The sequence below is a fragment of the Artemia franciscana genome, chromosome 9 (genome assembly GCF_032884065.1).
Source record: "Artemia franciscana chromosome 9, ASM3288406v1, whole genome shotgun sequence".
In the NCBI taxonomy this organism is placed as follows: Eukaryota; Metazoa; Arthropoda; class Branchiopoda; order Anostraca; family Artemiidae; genus Artemia; species Artemia franciscana.
This window is the reverse complement of record NC_088871.1, coordinates 7,175,940-7,195,082: the sequence shown is the minus strand read 5'-3', so window position 1 is coordinate 7,195,082 and position 19,143 is coordinate 7,175,940. Positions and strand designations below refer to the sequence as shown.

Sequence of the window (19,143 nt, the reverse complement as noted above, 5' to 3'; positions counted from 1 at the left end):
AAATAAGGAAACAGGTATGAAACTTTCTCAAGTTTGAAAAATTATGAAATATGAAACATTCTCAATATATCATAATTTTCTCGGATAAATTTCGAAATATAAATTAATGTTTGTCATATAATTTTCGCAGTATAAATTTCTCGTTAGATTGGTTTTGAGGAACCCCAATTTTGTTAAACTAATCCAGGTTCAGAAACTCACTAATTGGGTTTAGTTCAAGAAGGAAAGGAGAAGTTTCTTTCACACTAAGCCGGAAAACCGTTTATGCTCTATTTCGGGTTACATTATGCAGTCTTACGAAATTTTGTTCACAACCTAGGCCGTGCCAAAAAAGCTCAGGCTCTGTATATAATTAAATAAAAAAAACAAGTTTTTTTAACTGAAAGTAAGGAGCGACATTAAAACTTAAAACGAACAGAAATTACTTCGTATATGAAAGAGGCTGCTTCCTCATCAACGCCCCGCTCTTTACGCTAAAGTTTGACTCTTTCTCTCAATTCTTCTTTTTAAAACAGTAAAAAACTTTAGCGTAAAGAGCGGGGCGTTGATGAGGAAGCAGCCTCTTTCATATACGAAGTAATTTCTGTTCGTTTTAAGTTTTAATGTCGCTCCTTACTTTCAGTTAAAAAAACTTGTTTTTTTTATTTAATTTCTGAACGTTTTTGAATCAATGCATGTTTTGAATTTGGCTCTCCGCAGAGGAATAATCAAAACGAAATTTGCATATTTTTTTTTTTTGGCTCAATGGCTTTCTCATAATTTTGATCGAATGATTTTGATAAAAAAAGAGCGGGGGACGAAGCCTAGTTGCCCCCCGATTTTTTGGTTAATTAAAAAGGCAACTAGAACTTTTAATTTTTTACGAATCTTTTTATTGGTAAAAGATTTACGTAACTTATAAATTAGCTTACATAAAGAACTTTTGTATTCTCATGTTTTTATTACATATATGAGGGGATTCGCCCCATCGTCAGTACCTCGCTCTTTACACTAAAGCTTAAATTTTATCCCAATTCATTAAGAATGACCCCCTGAATCACAAAAGCCGTAGAATAAGTAGTTGAAATTACTGAAAATACTTTAGCGTAAAGAGCGAGGTATTAGAAGGAGGTGAGCCCCTTATATGGGTAATAATTTCTGTTTGTTTTAAGTTTTATTGCTGTTCCTTACTTCCAGCTGAAAAAGCTTTTTCACTTTTATTTTTAATTATTTTTTTTTTAATAATGCTAGTAAATCCTGCTCTCCCTTCATGGAAATTTTCTTCTCCCATTACAAATTCTCGAAGGAAAGTTCCCCCAGCATATCCCCCTCTTCTCAACCCCTCCCCCAAACCAAAAAAAAATCCTCCTGAAAACGCCTGTATACTTCCCAATAACCATTACTATATGTAAGCACAGGTCAAAGTTTGTAACTTGTTGCCCCTCCAACGGGGACTGTGAGGGAGTAAGTCGTCCCCAAAGACATAGTTATAAGGTTTTTCGACTACGCTGAATAAAATGGCTATCTCAGAATTTTGATCCGTTGACTTTGGGAAAATAATTAGCGTGGGAGGGGGCCTAGGTGCCCTCCAATTTTTTTGGTCACTTAAAAAGGGCACTAGAACTTTTCATTTCCGTTAGGATGAGCCCTCTTGCAACATTCTAGGACAACTGGGTCGATACGATCACCCCTGGGAAAAAAAAAAAAAAACAAAAAAACAAAAAAACAAATAAACACGCATCCGTGATCTGCCTTCTGGCAAAAAATGCAAAATTCCACATTTTTGTAGATAGGAGCTCGAAACTTCTACAGTAGGGTTCTCTGATACGCTGAATCTGATGGTGTGATTTTCGTTAAGATTCTATGACTTTTAGGGGGCGTTTCCCCCTATTTTCTAAAATAACGCAAATTTTCTCAGGCTCGTAACTTTTGATGGGTAAGACTAAACTTGATGAAACTTATATATTTAAAACCAGCATTAAAATGCGATTCTTTTGATGTAGCTATTGGTATCAAAATTCCATTTTTTAGAGTTTTGGTTACTATTGAGCCGGGTAGCTCCTTACTACAGTTCGTTACCACGAACTGTTTGATTTTATATTACGTATGTTTATGTTATGCTATGAAAAACTCAACGTAGTTGCAGCAAAATAGAATCCCTAGATGAGCAGTCAATAAACTTTGAAAAGAAATTAACCACATTTTCCTAGAAAGCTTTTCAAGCTAGACCAGAGCTTGAATCTTTTGCTGCATTCCATATTTTAAATTTTTACCGCCTTTGCTTATAACGATTGTTACGATTTTAGACTATGATTTTGATTGGTGCTTGGGTTATTACGTTAACCTATTGGGAGAGTACTTAAGTGTGAAAATTACATTAAGCGTAACGTAGCTTAGCCACTTAGTATGACGAGTTACGTGCGTAGTGTGAAAGCCGCTCAAGGAGGAGTGACCTTGTAAGCAACTCAGAACAGTTAGAATTTATTTAAAGGGGTTTTTATGTGTTTTTTACAGCTGTTAGTTAACTACCATATGATAGCTAGGTACTTTTTAAGCAAACAAAGCCAAACTGAAAAGAAACACTTTAACAAAGATTGTCGTTTTTCCTAATAACAATGCTGTGAGAACCACATGGACATCTTGGAGTGCCATGCTTTCCAAGCATGGCACAGCTCCACCATGAAAGGAAGGGTTCCCACAACATTTGTCACAGTTCTGCCACACTTGAGACACTTGCACCAAACTTGGCAACTGCCACAAGGTGTACATAATTTTCTGAAAGTCGGTAAACCCTCAGCAAGAACGTTTGCAGGAGTTTTTATACGTTTGATAATCTGTTCATCTTTAGAAGTTCAGTTCTTGAACAAAATGTAAAAGTTCAAAAATTTTCGAAATTCATTTAATCCATTTACATAAGGAAACTAAATCTGACAAATTTCATCTCGCACTTACCAACATCTACCGCGAAAAAACAGAAGAGGGGGTATATATGCGATGATCTATGTATGTTGCAATATTTTGTGAACTGATGAAGAATTGTGTTTGAAGAATGGTTTAAAACATATATAAAAAAACTTTTTAAATTAGTTGTTTCTGGAAATATACAAGAATGTCCCTTATCCTTTAAACAATAGGGAGAGACGTTGGAAGGAGTCTTTGTATGAACTGAATTCATGAAAAAAGAAAACAATGGAAAAGTTCAGAAATTTTCAAAATTTCTTTAAAATAATTAACATCAGGAAATTAAAGCTGATAAAACTCATCTCATAGTTGCCAACACTAGAGGAGAAAGAAATGAGTTCCACTATCTAAAATGGACTTTTTTTAAGTTCTTTCAGCGAAGTTGTTCGGAGGAATTCTGCTGCTACTATTACTGGATTGGATATGGGTACAGCTCTTAATGTCAGCGGGTATCCTAAAGATGTTAAAATACTAAGGACGGTGAAAATAAATTTGACTGTTTAAAATTCATTAAATGGAAACGTTACACAACCATATATGTCTTAGGAAATTAAAAAATATATACTTAAGTAAACATGTACAACACTATACAACTTAAGAATGAAGTGTAGCTTTCTTTATCAGTTTTAGTTATTTCTGGGAATCACCAGGTTGTTAACGTTTGAACTTTTACGGACGAAAAACACTGTCAAATTGAACCAATTAGTTTTGCTTATTTATTTTCACGGTCTACCGTAGCAACACTGTTTAAAGTAATAATAATAATGATAATTTTTTATAGCCCACAAAATATATTAAACTGTGGAGTAAACACACAAAAAAAAAAACAAGAAAAAACATAACAACAAAAATAACATGACAGCATAACAACATAAAACATAAATAAATTACCTCAGTTCAAAAAATGGCCAAAGGGGGGGTCAAAAACACCAATCATTTGCTGAGTTTTAAGAGATATATCTTTAGACAAATGTTTCAGTCGCGAGGGCGCATCAACGATGTTAAATTTAGAAACGACTGCATGATTCTGATACCACCGAGGCAGACGCAGCAAATACTTGCAATACTTAAAATATCCTGAGCGTATTTTCTTTGTATCCTTCTTGCGAGGGAGGAAAGCAAAACCAGAAAGATAAAAAACAGCAGGGGCACGAAAACTAGAATAAAGACGGCATTGTCCTTTTCGGTTATACCGATCACGATTTGGTGAAATTTTTTCGTAACCAACCCGCATACTTTTCAGCACACTGGACGTAATAGCTGAACAAGTAGACGAAAGTGACGTGGAAAAAGAGAGACCCAACCATTTAATACTTGCTGAGCATGGTATAGTTGAAGAACCCAAGCAAAGAGGTGATGCTGGTGGAGGACTCCCAAAACACAAATACTCACATTTGTAGGCATTAACTGAATGGCCTACTGTGGATAGTGCGGCTGAAAGCCGGTCAAAGTTGGTAATTAGACTATGTTTTGTCCGGCTAAGAAGCAGAACATCATCAGCATATGCAACCAAAGTACCAAAGTGTGGTAAAAACTTAAAAACTTCATAATCTTGAAACAACCAACAGACACATCTAACGAAATCATGGTTATCAGTCATGAATAGAGTTGAGACGGGTCCAGGTGGGCAAGGACTATTTTAATTTTGATGCTCTTGGCACTTGAATAGAGAATTTAATTTTTCTCAGCTTTGTCTCTCAATATAAAAGTATATAGAAACACATAAAGATTATCAATGTCTTGAAATCTCGAGACTCTCATGGATCAGATTCTGTTCAGTTTCACAAAAAGCTTAGTATCAACAAGAAACCGAAGATTTTCAGACATTTTTTTTTGGCAGCGGCAATTTGAAAGTCCTCACGGAAGAATTCTGGGAAAATTATAATAATAATTTATCCCATCAAGCAAAACAAAACTATCGGCAAAAGGCCACAGCAAAAGGTACTATCGAATGACCAGTCCATTTTCTCTTATTTTATTTTATTTTTAACATATCTAATGTTTTCATTTTACATGTATTTACATAATTTTTATATGTAGCATATATTAAAAATTTTTATTTTTATATAGAATATATTTAGATCAAATTAAACAAATGCTATATATATATATATATATATATATATATATATATATATATATATATATATCTATATATATAAAAATAAGTTGTCTGTCTGTGGATGTGTGGATGGATGTGTGGATGGATGTGTCAGGTGACGTCACCTGAAAAAACTGGATTAGGTGACGTCAAAACTGAAAAAACTAAAAAAAGGCAAAAACTACAAAAAAAACTAAAAACTAATAAAAAAAATAAAAAAGCTAAAAAACTAAAAAAACTATAAAGGTAAAAACCAATAAAAAACTAAAAAAAAAACTGAAAAAACTAAAAAAAGGCAAAAACTACAAAAAAAAACTAAAAACTAATAAAAAAAGTAAAAAAGCTAAAAAACTAAAAAAACTAAAAAAACTAAAAAAAGGTAAAAAAACTAAAAAAATAAAAAATAAAAAAAAACTAAAAAAAAGGAAAAAACTGAAAAATAAGCTAAAATAAAGGTAAAAACCAATAAAAAACTAAAAAAAAAAGGAAAAAACTAATAAATGACGACACTCAAAGAGAAAGCGACCAGGACAAAAAACTAAAAAAAAAGGCAAAAACTACAAAAAAACTAAAAACTAATAAAAAAAATAAAAAAGCTAAAAAACTAAAAAAACTAAAAAAAGGTAAAAAACTAAAAAAACTAAAAACTAAAAAAAAACTAAAAAAGGTAAAAACTAAAAGAACTAAAAAAGAAAAAAATAAATGACGACACTCAAAGAGAAAGCGACCAGGACAAAAGGAATGTTCGATTAGCAATCAACAAAGCACCGGGACACAGGGAGTATAAATGACGACCAGGACACAAGTAAAAAAAAAAATTAACAAAACTAAAAAGAAGGTAAAAACTACAAAAAAACTAAAAAGAAAAAAAAAACTAAAAACTAATAAAAAAACTAAAAAATCTAAAAATCTAAATAAACTAAAAAAGAAAAAAAAAGGAAAAAAATAAAGGAGAAAAACAAAACTAAAAAACGAATGTATATACAGACCGGTACACCGGGATACAAATGACGACCGGGACACAGGGAATATAAATAACGACCGGGACACAGGGACACAACTACAACGGGGACACCGGGGGAAACAGGGGGATATAAATGACGACCGGGACAAAAAAACTAAAAAGAAATAAAAACTAAAAACTAATAAAAAAAACTAAAAAATCTAAAAATCTAAATAAGCTAAAAAAGAAAAAAAAAGGAAAAAAATAAAGGAGAAAAACAAAACTAAAAAACGAATGTATATACAGACCGGGACACCGGGATACAAATGATGACCGGGACCCGGGACACAGGGAATATAAATGACGACCGGGACACAGGGACACAACTACAACGGGGACACCGGGGGAAACAGGGGGATAACCTGACAATCTATTTATATGCAAAGACAATGGGACAGCAAAGAATGTTGTATATTCGCAAGTTTTACGTAGTTAAAACCATATATATATATATATATATCTATATTCACAGGTGGGACATAGGGACACAACTACAATGGCGCGTAACTATTATGGCGCGTAACGACTTACGCGCGCGGGGGGGCTTGGGGGGGGCGCGAAGCGCCCCCACCAACTAGGTGTTGGGGTGGCGCGAAGCGCCACCCCAACAGCTAGTATATATATATATATATATATATATATATATATATATATATATATATATATATATATATATATACATATATATATATTATTTTTGATAGTTTTATAAACTTCTTTCGTTTCCTAAATGACTTGTATATTTTTTTTCTTGCCTGTGATTTTGAATTCTTGCAATTTTCCATATTTTTTTTTTTTTTACTTTTTGTGTAATTTAACTTTTTGCCCTTATTTTTATTGGAGGGATCTCCTCCTCGAAATATGACCCACATCCCAAAACAAATTATTGCAGATGAGCCTTCCCTTAGCATATGTCACATGCATTATTTTTGTTTTTCGTTATAAAAAGTCACTATTCCCTACTCAAAAGAAACACCGGAAAGCTTTCCGAGTTTGAAACATTCCTCTTTAACTGAATTCAAGGGAAGAAACTCAATTCTAAGAAATCCAATTCATATTGTCAACACCAGAGCCGTGAGTTCTAATATATGATAGAGATTTTTTATCCTTTTTCATCGTCTGAAATTTAAGAAATAGGAGTCCCGAGTACAATTTCCTTCAAAAGCTATATCGTTAAATCTTTGACAATATAAGTATCATGATTTCGTTTTTTGATATCAAGTATTGTAAGGTAGCAATTTCGTATATTTCTAGTAATTCTTTCTTGATCAGTTTTCAAATTCTTGGGTTTTCTTATCTGTGTTTAAAAAATGCATACACCAGGCAAAGGCCTACGGCAAAGACCTCCGCCAAGCCGTACTCAGTTGCTAAAACACTGAAGACAATTTAGCGGAGATCCTTGGCGAAATATCTCCTTTTATTTTTTCGTTCGTTTTTTCCACTGGTTTAAGCTCATCCTTATTTCTTTGGTTATTTCTTTTTAAATCAAATGTTATTTTATATTTTGTCGTTTTTTTTTCAAATGTCATGTATAGCCTGACGTACGAGATCTCTGTTGGGACATAATATTGTTTTGTATTGTTTAAGTTGAATAAAGAAAAAGTTGAAAAAACCCGTGTCGTCTTGAACGTATTTAAAATGAATCTTAAATATTTTCGCTCGTTTTTTTTCGCAGTAATCTATATTTGAAATCGTTTCCATTTCGACCTATTATAATTCAAACGAAATGCTGCCCTGCCCTACACCAAATTTAGAGAGTAATACTCTAAAGTTTCGTTGGAAGTGGAGTAGATTTCTCTTGTGGCTATTTATTCGCTTGCTTCATGTACATGGGTATATCAGAGAGAAAATGTATAATTGCTGTTCAATGTTTTTATATTAAAAAGTCACTTTATATCCATTGGTCTATTTTTGTGACGTGTTTTTGCAAGTCAGGTACATTGGTCCTCATTTCTGAATAGTGTTTAACTAATAAGTCAAACGATGAACGGGTGTGACTAATGTGGAACGACTAATCTAGACGGACAAGTCTAGTAGGCCTATCTAAGAACATTTTGTGTATAGCTCGTAAGTTTTATCAAACAGTTCGTGGTAACGAACTGTAGTAAGGAGCGACCCGGCTCAATAGTAAACGAAACTCTAAAAAACAGAAGTTTGATAATAATAGATGCATCAAAATAATCAGATATTTATTATACATTTTTATTTTATTTAGGGGGAAATGCCCCCTTAAAGCTACAGGATCTTAACAAAAATCATACCATCGCATTCAGCGCATTAGAGAACCCTACTGTAGAAGTTTCAAGCTCCTATCTACAAAAACGTGGAACTACGTATTTTTCGCCAGAAGACCGATCATGGGTGCGTGTTTATTTGTTTGTTTGTTTTTTTTTTCAGGGGTGATCCTATCGACCAGGCGGCCCTAGAATGTCACGGGAGGGCTCATTCTAACGGAAATTAAAAGTTCTAGTTTCGTTTTTAAGTGACCAAAAAAATTGGAGGGCACCTAGGCCCCCTCCCATGCTCATTTTTTCCCAAAGTCAACAGATCAAAATTTTGAGATAGCCATTTTGTTTAACATAGTCGAAAAACATAACAACTATGTCTTTAGGGCTGATTTACTCCCCCAGAGTCCCCAGGGGAGGAGCTGCAAGTTACAAACTTTGACCAGCGTTTACATACAGTAATGGTTATTTGGAAGTGTACAGACCTTTTCAGGGGGATTTTTTGGTTGGGAGGGGGGAGTTGAGGGGAGGGGGATACTTAGGAAGATCTTCCCTTGGAGAAATTTTTCATGGGAGAAGAGAAATTCCATGAAGGCTGGCGCAGGATCTTTTAGCACTATTTTTTAAAAAAAAACAATGAAAAAATAAATGTGAAAAAGTTTTTCCACTGACAGTAAGGACCAGAATTAAGACTAAAAAAGAACAGAGATTATTATGCATATGGAGGGTTCATCTCTTCCTAAATACCTCTCTGTTTACGCTAAAGCTTTTTTAGTAATTTCAACTATTTATTCTACAGCCTTTGTGATTCAAAGGTCAATCTTAAAGACTTGGGACAAAATTAAAGCTTTAGTGTAAAGAGCGAGGTATTAACGGAGGGGGGGCAAACCCTCTCATATACATAATAAAAATGTAAGAATATAAAATTTCGTTACGTAAGTTAATTCTTAAGTTACGTATATTTTTTACTAATGAAAACGTTCGTAAAGAATTAAAAGCTCTAGTTGCCTTTTTAAGTAACCAAAAAATTGGAGGGTAACTAGGCCTCCTTCCCCACCCTTTTTCTCAAAATTGTTTCATCAAAACTAAGAGAAAGCAAAAAAAAAGCTTTTTTTTTAGCAAAAAAAAAATAAATACGCAAACTTCATTATAATTATTCATTTGCGGAGAGCCAAAATCAAACATGCATTAATTCAAAAACGTTCAGAAATTAAATAAAAAAAAAACAAGTTTTTTAACTGAAATTCAGGAGCGACATTAAAACTTAAAACGAACAGAAATTACTCAGTGTATGAAAAGGGCTGTTCCCTCCTCAACGTCCGGCTCTTTACGCTAAAGTTATTTACTGTTTTATAAAGTAGAATTGAGAGAAAGAGTCAAACTTTAGCGCAAAGAGCGGGACTTTGAGGAGGGAACAACCCCTTTCATATACGGAGTAATTTCTGTTCGTTTTTAGTTTTAATGTCGCTCCTTACTTTCAGTTAAAAAAACTTGTTTTTTTATTTAATATCATAAGATGCACACTACTGCAGTAAAATGTATTTCGGTTTTGGACGGTTGAATAATAGAATAGTAATTGGACCTAACAATAACTTTAATTGTTCGTTTAATGGCTTTGGTAGACATTTTTGAAGAAAAAGGGAAGTACGACGTACCTTTACTTTGTCCGTCAGGTCCCCTTAGAATTGTACACTCTTCAATAGAACCAAATGGTTGAAAAATCTGTTTAACGTCCTCGTCTGTCTGCTGCTTACTAAGCATGCCAACAAACAATTTTCGGTCCTCTGAGGGAAAAAGAAGAAGAATTAATGAACCAAAAAAAGAGATAAGCTCTGAGAATATTCTTTAAATTTGGTCCTTGGAAAAGACCTTGGAAAAATATTGCCTCTACTATGTCCGAAGAAAGCAAACAATGAAACATTTTGGTAAGCTTGAAATGAAGTTTCTCTGTTAAAATCTTTTCCATTTTGTAGAAAACTTTAAGATGATTCTGCATGTGCACTTTGGACTAGAAATCCTTACTCTAGAATTTAGATTTGACGATTATTCTGGACATTTTAAACTTTTCAAAGACCTTTGATATTGAGACTAATGTCTAAGAGACATAGAAAAAAAGTAAACCAGGTCACATTCCAAAGTAAAATAAGTTCGAGAACTGTAATAGCATCATTGACGTTTTATAATGTGTATCTATTTTAAATACTTCTATGTACTTGTACATGTTTCTCTGCTAGGATTCGAATAATTTCACTGGTAAATACAAAGTTTTCACTCAAAGTAAAAGACTTTGGACCTGTAAAATTCTTTATAGCCAAAATGATGTATTACTTCTATGTTGTCACTCATAAAAAGAGGTCTCAACGACCTGAACATCGTTGGTTAGCGCCCATCCCCTTTTTAACTATATTATAAAATACTTCACCAACATAAATAGATCAAATAAGGTGGAATAACCAACTCAATTGGTCAAAGGAGATTCGTCTCGATTATCCTGCGTAAAGATATACCAATCAAAGCAATCTTTTTTTTCTCAGTATTTTTGTAAGTTTGTATTTTTTCTCATCTATTGTAATCCCAAGGGGTTTGCCTTGCTCTAACGTTAAGGCTTATGCAAATACCTATTCATGTAATAATCAAGGGAAATCCAAGTGCAAATTGAAAAGTGCAAATTGTACAATGTTTTTTAGCAAATTATGCAAAGAAAATGCAAGTACAACTTGTTTAGCAAATCGTGCTTACAGTATAAAGTATACGATTAACAACTGATCATAGCTAATGAAATGATGGCCAGCCAAACTTAGCTTCAACTCTGAGCCTCACTACCTCCACAGAAGCCTTTCTCCTTTTTGCTCTCTGCAAATCATTTCTTCCCTGGTTTTTTTCTTAGAAGTTAAATCTGGCTTCTTCTGCCATTCAATAAGTTAGCTAATGTGTAAATTCCTAGATAATCTGTATTAAGGCATGCTTAAGAATGTTTAAGAAATTAAGTTTCTTGTGAGCTATGATATTATAAGGTCGATTTGATCTACATATCATCGTGCTCAGAACAAAACTTACTTAAACGTAGACTTACTTCCTCCCACGTCAGTTGGCACTAAAACGGACAAAAGTACTTCTCCACGACAATCTGCAGAGCTTCCAATACCACAGATCTTCCGAAGATGTCCCCACCATTGTAGCATCCTTATCTAGGCATCATCCAAGCGTCACTTTCTACAGTACATCCCTTTCGGAGACCCAGCATTGAACATAATATAGTAGCATGCCATTACCCATACGACCATGCGACCCCGATATCACCATCTGCTACTTAGAACTTTCTGAGCTATCAATGGCTGCTTTCCTGCTTCGTTCTGTATCATATGGAGGACTTCGTAATTCTGTCAGACTTGTGGATTCCCAGGATGGGCTGGAGGTAGTTATTTTTGTTATTGTCTGGAGCAAAACGGCGTACTTATCCCAATTAGGTGGTTAATATATGTTTATTTTAAGTTACAGTCTCATGTTTTTATTAGAATTAAAAACCTATCATTTGGGCCAGTCAACTGCGATGTTTGAAATCCCAGGAGTTGTTTTAGCTTACAAGTCTACTAACGAACCTGGTTTGATTCCACACAGAATTGTTTTGACATATGCTCACAAAAACAGTGAAATAGAACCGAGTCTGGCAAATATGTGGGCAGTAATAAAAAAAAATGTTAAGTTGTTTTTTACAAATTACTCATTATGCCTCAAAACCGAATAATAGCAAACACTCAGAGTATTTTATTCCGGTTTACTGAAGTTAAACAACGTTTTCAAATGTATTTTGAACACTTCTTGTTTATTTATCAGAGAAAAATACGATTGCTTGACAACCACGAATTGAAATGACTTAATAGATATTTGTCTCGTTTCTCTCTTTGAAAGACAATCCGCACGACAGAACGAAAAGAGAAAGTGCCTTTATTGAAAAAGCAATTAATCTTCATTCGAACTTTCTTTGGCACGATTCCATAAAAACTTATTGCGTATTTTCACATAGTGAAATAGAAGCTATTGATTTTGCAGAACGGACATGAGAAACGTTTTAAGAAAGACCTTTATTTCAATAACATGTTTATTGACATTTGTTGACATTGACATATGACATTTATTGTGCAATAAATGTCAGTGACAGAGCTCAAATTCGGCTGCTTCTGGTAGGTGAGTCTTGAGATATAATTCTTGACATTTTGTATCAAAAATTACACCAAAAAGCCACGCATTCTACGCTTTGACGTTGAAGGTTTGACTTTGACGCGGAATTAAAGCTTTCACGTTTCTAGGCCCAAGTGTTTTGCCGTTCCGTTTTTGCAAGATTTTCAGCGAAATCCCCAAAAAATATCGGGGATAGAGGAAACAGTGTACAAAAAGCAACTAATGAACCAAAGTAATGAAAGAGAACGGTGATACCAAACTCGCAGCTGCCATTCTTGGGAGACATCTGACAGTTTATAAGTGGCCATAGAATTCCTGTGTTGTTTCAAAATCGTTTTTCTGTTAATAGATAGCGCGGCGTTTTAGTGCACCTCGTACTTTGAACATAAATCACATAGGTTCAGTTTTTGTTAAGAAAAATATCACTCAGTGATGATTTGATGCGCCCCCTGGCATTGTGCGTCCCTTTTATTATATCGACAGGACAAATATTGTCTTATATTTAAGGTTTATCATACTCATACGTAAAAGAATTTTTTGCAATCTTGACATTGGTTAGACACACCCGGCCCTCAGAAATGTCGAAGAAAATTGGGCCTATTTTTGTTTTAAATTTTAATCCCTTCATAAACTACAGAATACTATTTGTTACCATCTTCCTTGTACCCTTGGAGTCCTTCAACCATTCATTATAAGGCTCCACTTTTTTTTGGCTCAAAACAAAAAAAAGATTATTTGTCATTATTGAATAGCTTACGCTACAGACTTTATCAGATAGTTCTAACTAGGGGGGGGGGCTTAAGGTTTGTTTCTTTGACGCAATGTCCCCAAGTGTATTATTTTCCATTTTTTTATTTTACTTTATTTGTTTTATGTACTCCAGAATATTATTTGAATCAACATGTGGCCTGATTTTCTTCAAGTCAACGTTTGCTTTCGTCATCCCCTCCCTAGCACCTAACCACATTTATTCTAATCTCCCGTCTAATACCAGGTCAATGTTAAGTCCCAATAAAAAGAGCATTAATAAAATGTTGCTTCTTGAGGGTTATTAATCTTTTCGGTTTATCGCAATCAATATCCTAATCTAGAAACTTCTGGACTCACCTCCTCTGCTGTCTGTGTCCGCTGGTTTAACTTGAATTGGCCGACTCATCTAAAAAAAGAAGATGTGTAAATGTTTTTCCTTGTCGACAAAAAATCATTTAGGCACTTGTATGATATACCCCCTACCTAATATCCTTCTAATATGTTTTTCTGAAGCTCAATCCTAATGAAATATACCAAAGTAAGATAAAAATATAATACTTCAGAAACAAATTTGTGCTACATATTTACACATCAGGGGAAGGGGGGTGTGTGTTTAAAGTATAACTTGTCTGCATGCCTAATGTTTTAGGTATAATTATTTTGCTTATTATGCAGTAAGAATTGTTTTGTACCTTCACACTGTGCAAATACTTTACCACAACCACCCCAACCCACCCTAATTTGCAAATATATAGCCAAAATTGTATATTTTACATCCATTCTGTCATTTCTCTTTGTCTTGTCTCGCACTAAGCTAAAAGAAACCAACGAAAAAAAAACGGTTCTATAATGCGTCAATGAATGAACAAATTGAGCGGTAAAGGGTTATCATACAAGTATCTACATAAAGAATGGGAAAATAGAGAGCATTGACCTAGGATATTGATAAAATCAAACAGTTCGTGGTAACGAACTGTAGTAAGGAGCGATCCGGCTCAATAGTAACCAAAACTCTAAAAAATTGAATTTTGATATCAATAGCTACATCAAAAGAATCGCATTTTAATGCTGATTTTAAACATATAAGTTTCATCAAGTTTAGTCTTACCCATCAAAAGTTACGAGCCTGAGAAAATTTGCCTTATTTAGGAAAATAGGGGGAAACACCCCCTAAAAGTCGTAGGATCTTAACGAAAATGACACCATCAGATTCAGCGTCTCAGAGAACCCTATTGTAGAAGTTTCAAGCTCCTATCTACAAAAATGTGGAATTCTGTATTTTTTGCCAGAAGACAAATCACGGGTGCGTGTTTATTTGTTTGTTTGTTTTTTTTTTTGTTTGTTTTTTCCCAGGGGTAATCGTATCGACCAGGTGGTCCTAGAATGTCGCAAGAGGGCTCATTCTAACGGAAATGAAAATTTCTAGTGCCCTTTTTAAGTGACCAAAAAAATTGGAAGGCATCTAGGCCCCCTCCCACGCTCATTTTTTCCCAAAGTCAACGGATCAAAATTTTGAGATAGCCATTTTGTTCAGCATAGTAGAAAACCATAATAACTATGTCTTTGGGGACGACTTATTCCCCCACAGTCCCTGGGGGAGGGGCTGCAAGTTACAAACTTCGACCAGTGTTTACTTATAATAATGGTTATTGGGAAGTGTACATACGTTTTCAGGGGGATTTTTCTGGTTTTGGGGGTAGGGTTGAGGGGAGGGGACTATGTGGGAGGATCTTTCCTTGGAGAAATATGTCATGGGGGAAGAAAAATTCAATGAAAAGGGCGCAGGACGCAGGACGAATCTGGTCACGTTAGAAAAAAACGTCAAATTCAGAGCTTAATATACAATGCTGGGTGTTCGGAGCCTCTCTATTATGGAGTATAATTTGAAAATAACACAACTATACGAGCGATAAAACATATATACCACAACCATAACTCAACTAACGAAAGAACTGCTAAGGAGCGGGGTGTCGAGGAGGAAAAGCCCCTTTCATATACGGAGTAATTTCTGTTCGTTTTAAGTTTTAATGTCGCTCCTTACTTTCATTTCAAAAAACTTGTTTTTTTATTTAATTTTTGACAAGGATCACTAAGGTGATTACACTGACAGTACAGTCAGGATGGGCTACGTATTTGCTTCAAAGCATTGGAACTAAAAAACCAAAAGTTTTTCGCAGGCTGACGAATAGTCTACGTTGCTAATCTCCTGATTCGAGATTGAGTTGATATGAATAAATAGATGAGATAATATTTTAAATTATCATATCCATGAAATATTAATTTATTTCCTAAGACAGTATCTTTATTTTAAAACTAATTGTCAAATAAAATATAACAACTAAAGCTGCATTGCACGTTTTGCATCGAATACCAGTTCGGGGGCAAAATTAAACCGAATTTTCACTAACTACACTTGATAAAACAAATTAGTTAATAGAGTATCGCAAAGTTTTTGTGCCCCTAACATATTATCATAAAAAAATCCTGTCTTTTGGACAGGTTTTACGCTTTACGCTAAATAATATTACGATGCCTAAGTAAAATGCACCCACCCCCCAAGGATCTCGTGTGCGCTCTTTTTTACCGTAGTGAAATGAGTAGATTGGTCCGTATTTTCAATTTCTGTCAGTTCATTATACCTTACTATTTGGTTATTTTCATTTTGTTGGTTGCTTGGTAAAAAAAAATGGTCATTTTCTTCTTTTATTTAAAGTTGGTATATAAATTTAAACTAAAACTGAAATTTCGCAATATAATAAGCGACAATTGTACACATTGCTGTAGTTGTCTTTATTTCTTGGTTTTTATTTAATTTTAGAATGTTTTCGTTTTGTATTTTATTTGATTTTATGTTATTTTTGTTTTAATCGTTGTTCTCTTAAGATTGAAGAAACCTTGTTTCATACAGGCGAAATATCCGTATCCCTTTAGTTTTGTCTTTTCTTTCTAAACAAAGAGATTGACAGAAAAATCTCATGATGAAGGAAACAGAAGGAAAGGACGAAAGGAAAGGGGCAGAAACAAAGAGGGTGAAAGAGAAATCTCTTGATGAAGGAAACAAACAGGATTACGGCCAATAGAAGGAAAGGACGAAACTAAAGCGACGCGGATATTTTGCCTGAATGAAACCAGGCGTCATCAACAATAGGAAAACAGAGGTAAAAATTAAATAACCTAAAATCAAACAAAATCCAAAACCAAAAAAACAACAAATATCTATATAGGCCTATACAATTGTAGCTACTGTGACTGATCGCCACAGAAGCTAAATAGAGTTGCTTCAATGAGAACAGTAAAACAACTGATTTTGGTTTTATTTGATTTTAGGTTATTTGTCTTTATCTTTGTTTTCTTAGGGTTGAAGAAGCCCTTGTTTTATACAGGCAAAGTATCCGCCTCGCTTTAGTTTTGTCTTTCCCTTCTAGTAGGCGTAGTCCCGTTAATTTTTTTGACCGTGAGATTTATATCTCCCTCTGTTCTTAGATTTAAACTGAAAGAATTTAATTAAATTGAGGCTATGATAAATAAAGCATAACCTTTAAAAACTGTATTTCTAAGACTTGCTTTCCATTAACACATGGAATTCAAGCTATTCCCGAAAGAAAATTCCCACCCGAAAGAACAAATGCTATATAGTGACTATACTGGATCACAATGTATACTAATCCCGAGATTTAGCTAGCGGTAATTTTAGCCAATCAGATTTTCCCTAGAATTTTCCGATCGACTAATACCAATGAGAAAGTTCTACAGAAAATACTAGGATTTTCTTTTAACTTATAAAAAAAATTAAAGTATTAAAAATTGATAGGGTGAATTTTGCTTAATGAAAAAAAATCTGATTAATGAAAATGTATAATTTTTAAGTCGTTACCTGAAAACTTGCCTGCTACTGTATAGCCTATCATTAAAATTAAAATTTTATTTTATTTACTTTTAGTTGGGACCTAAAAAACATGGTCAAGGACTTATTTCCTACCAATAAATAATTTTTTAAACTTAAACTCGGTGTTCGATATAAAACTCGATGGACAGCCTGCACTTTTTATTATTATTTTTTTCTTCTTTTTCGGACATCATCTAAACTCGATTTACTTTAAGTATCGAGCCTGGATGTTTCAAAAAGTTCCTTTTATTTAAAAATTACCCCGTCGGAGTTGAACTTTTTTGTCCTGAGTAAAAGTTTAAAAGACATTTTCGAATTTCATACGCTTCATAAGACATTTTACTGTATTGATTTCAAAACAATGAATTGTTTCTAATAGGTTTAGGTGGCTTTTGCTTTTTGGACATTTTAATTATTGAGTTAATTGTTTGAAATATAATAATTAAAACGAACATTTTTCGCCTTTTTTGGACGCTAGAAATAATTTGCATTGGATAAAATTATTAAAAAATGTGCCCATTACAATTCAAATTCGGAATTCACAATTAGAAACAATTTGCATTGCAAAATACGCAAATAAAAGTGTCAATCCTTAAGTAAAGAGCAGACATTTGCGCAGAATATTTTTTTTTCTTGGCAGGGGGTCAACAATAACAACGAAATTCAAATGGCTCTATAATAAAAAAAAGTAAAACAAATTTTATATAAATATTTGATTAAGAAGCGCTCAGAAATTCAACAAAATTTTAGGATTTCGGCTGGTGGAGCACCCTCCATTTAAAAAAAAGGGAATAGTTGTGGGAAAAGTCAAAGTCATGGCCAATTGTAGAAAAAAGCCAAGACAGATTGTCCAGGTTAAGTTTACCCCTTTGATGGCCGTTGTTACTGTCTCCCATTTATGCTCCGTGCAAACGTGTCCCTTCACAATGCCGAACTAGAGTCGTACCGGTTGGAGGTTCTCGCTGGGGAACAATCGCAGGTTGACTACAAGTTGACATGCATGAAAATTTTCCTCTCATGCATATCACTCCACAATGCTGAACTAGAGTCCACCCTCTCATGCTAATTCACGGTGGGTTGGGTTCAACCAACCCACCGGACACTTTTTTCAATGGTCCCCTTCTTTCGAAGACTTCTTTCGAGCCTATTTCCTATGTAGAAAAACAAAAAAAAAGTCAAAATCGAAAATTGCTTTATAAGTAATTGTTTTAATTTTAGAAATTAACGTTTTTATTTTTTCCTTTGATTCTAGATAAGTCACTTTGACTCAAGTTTTAAATGCCCATCAGAAAAAAATCTTATTAAAATACATTATGAAAAATTGTCCACGACGATTCAAATTCCAAGTGGTCAAATATAAACAATTTGCATTTTGAAACATAATTTAAAGAATCTTCAATAATTCTTTCTTTTAGAAACATCTTTGGAGTGGAATCGGATCAATGCTAAATAGATATGTAGCTATATGGATAATAATAGTTAAAAATCGAAAATTAGTTTCTATTTGAATTTTTTTTTTTTTAATTTTATCTCTACGTTCTGAACCAACGGAATGTAAAAACACCCGAGGAGGACATGCTTCCAAGGCAGGACCGTAACTTCCTATTGGGCAGGGAGCAAGTGCCCTTCCACAGGGGTCTGTGGGGCAAACCTTCATGGTTTGCCCCACAGACCTCTGTTCATCTCCCTCTAGCTGAAATTTAATTTTCAGACAATTTTTTTCAAAAATTAATTGAAAATTAATTTTTCAAAAATTATGTCAATACTAAAATAAGCTTATATAATTCAAGCATCCACAGAAACGGGTTAGTTTTCTTTAGTATATTTTTGCAATTATGGTTTTTGTGACATTATGGTACTATAGGGCTCATTTTTCAGTTTTAATTTCATTTTTGTCATTTTCATTTGAATTGGGAAAATAAGCCATAACATGCCTCCCAGGATTTAACAATATTTCTAAGGAGTTCTTTTTTAGACACTATTAAACTTTGCATTGACGTAAAACTACATCCAAAAGTGAACAAATAGGCGAAGCATTTAAATATAAGCTTCTCTTCCA

At 33.9% G+C, this 19,143-nt stretch overlaps 1 protein-coding gene across 4 annotated transcripts in view; it reads right to left on the bottom strand.

Moving 5' to 3' along the window:
- LOC136030948 (CUGBP Elav-like family member 3-A) overlaps positions 1–19,143 on the bottom strand; it is a 240,021-nt gene that overhangs the window by 84,376 nt on the left and 136,502 nt on the right. For all 4 annotated transcript variants that reach the window (XM_065710072.1, XM_065710073.1, XM_065710075.1 and 1 more), the window contains 2 exons: positions 13,556–13,604; positions 9,925–10,053 (listed from right to left, as the gene is read on the bottom strand). In XM_065710072.1, the coding sequence (XP_065566144.1) occupies positions 9,925–10,053; positions 13,556–13,604 (178 nt within the window). The remainder of the gene's footprint in view (positions 1–9,924; positions 10,054–13,555; positions 13,605–19,143) is intronic.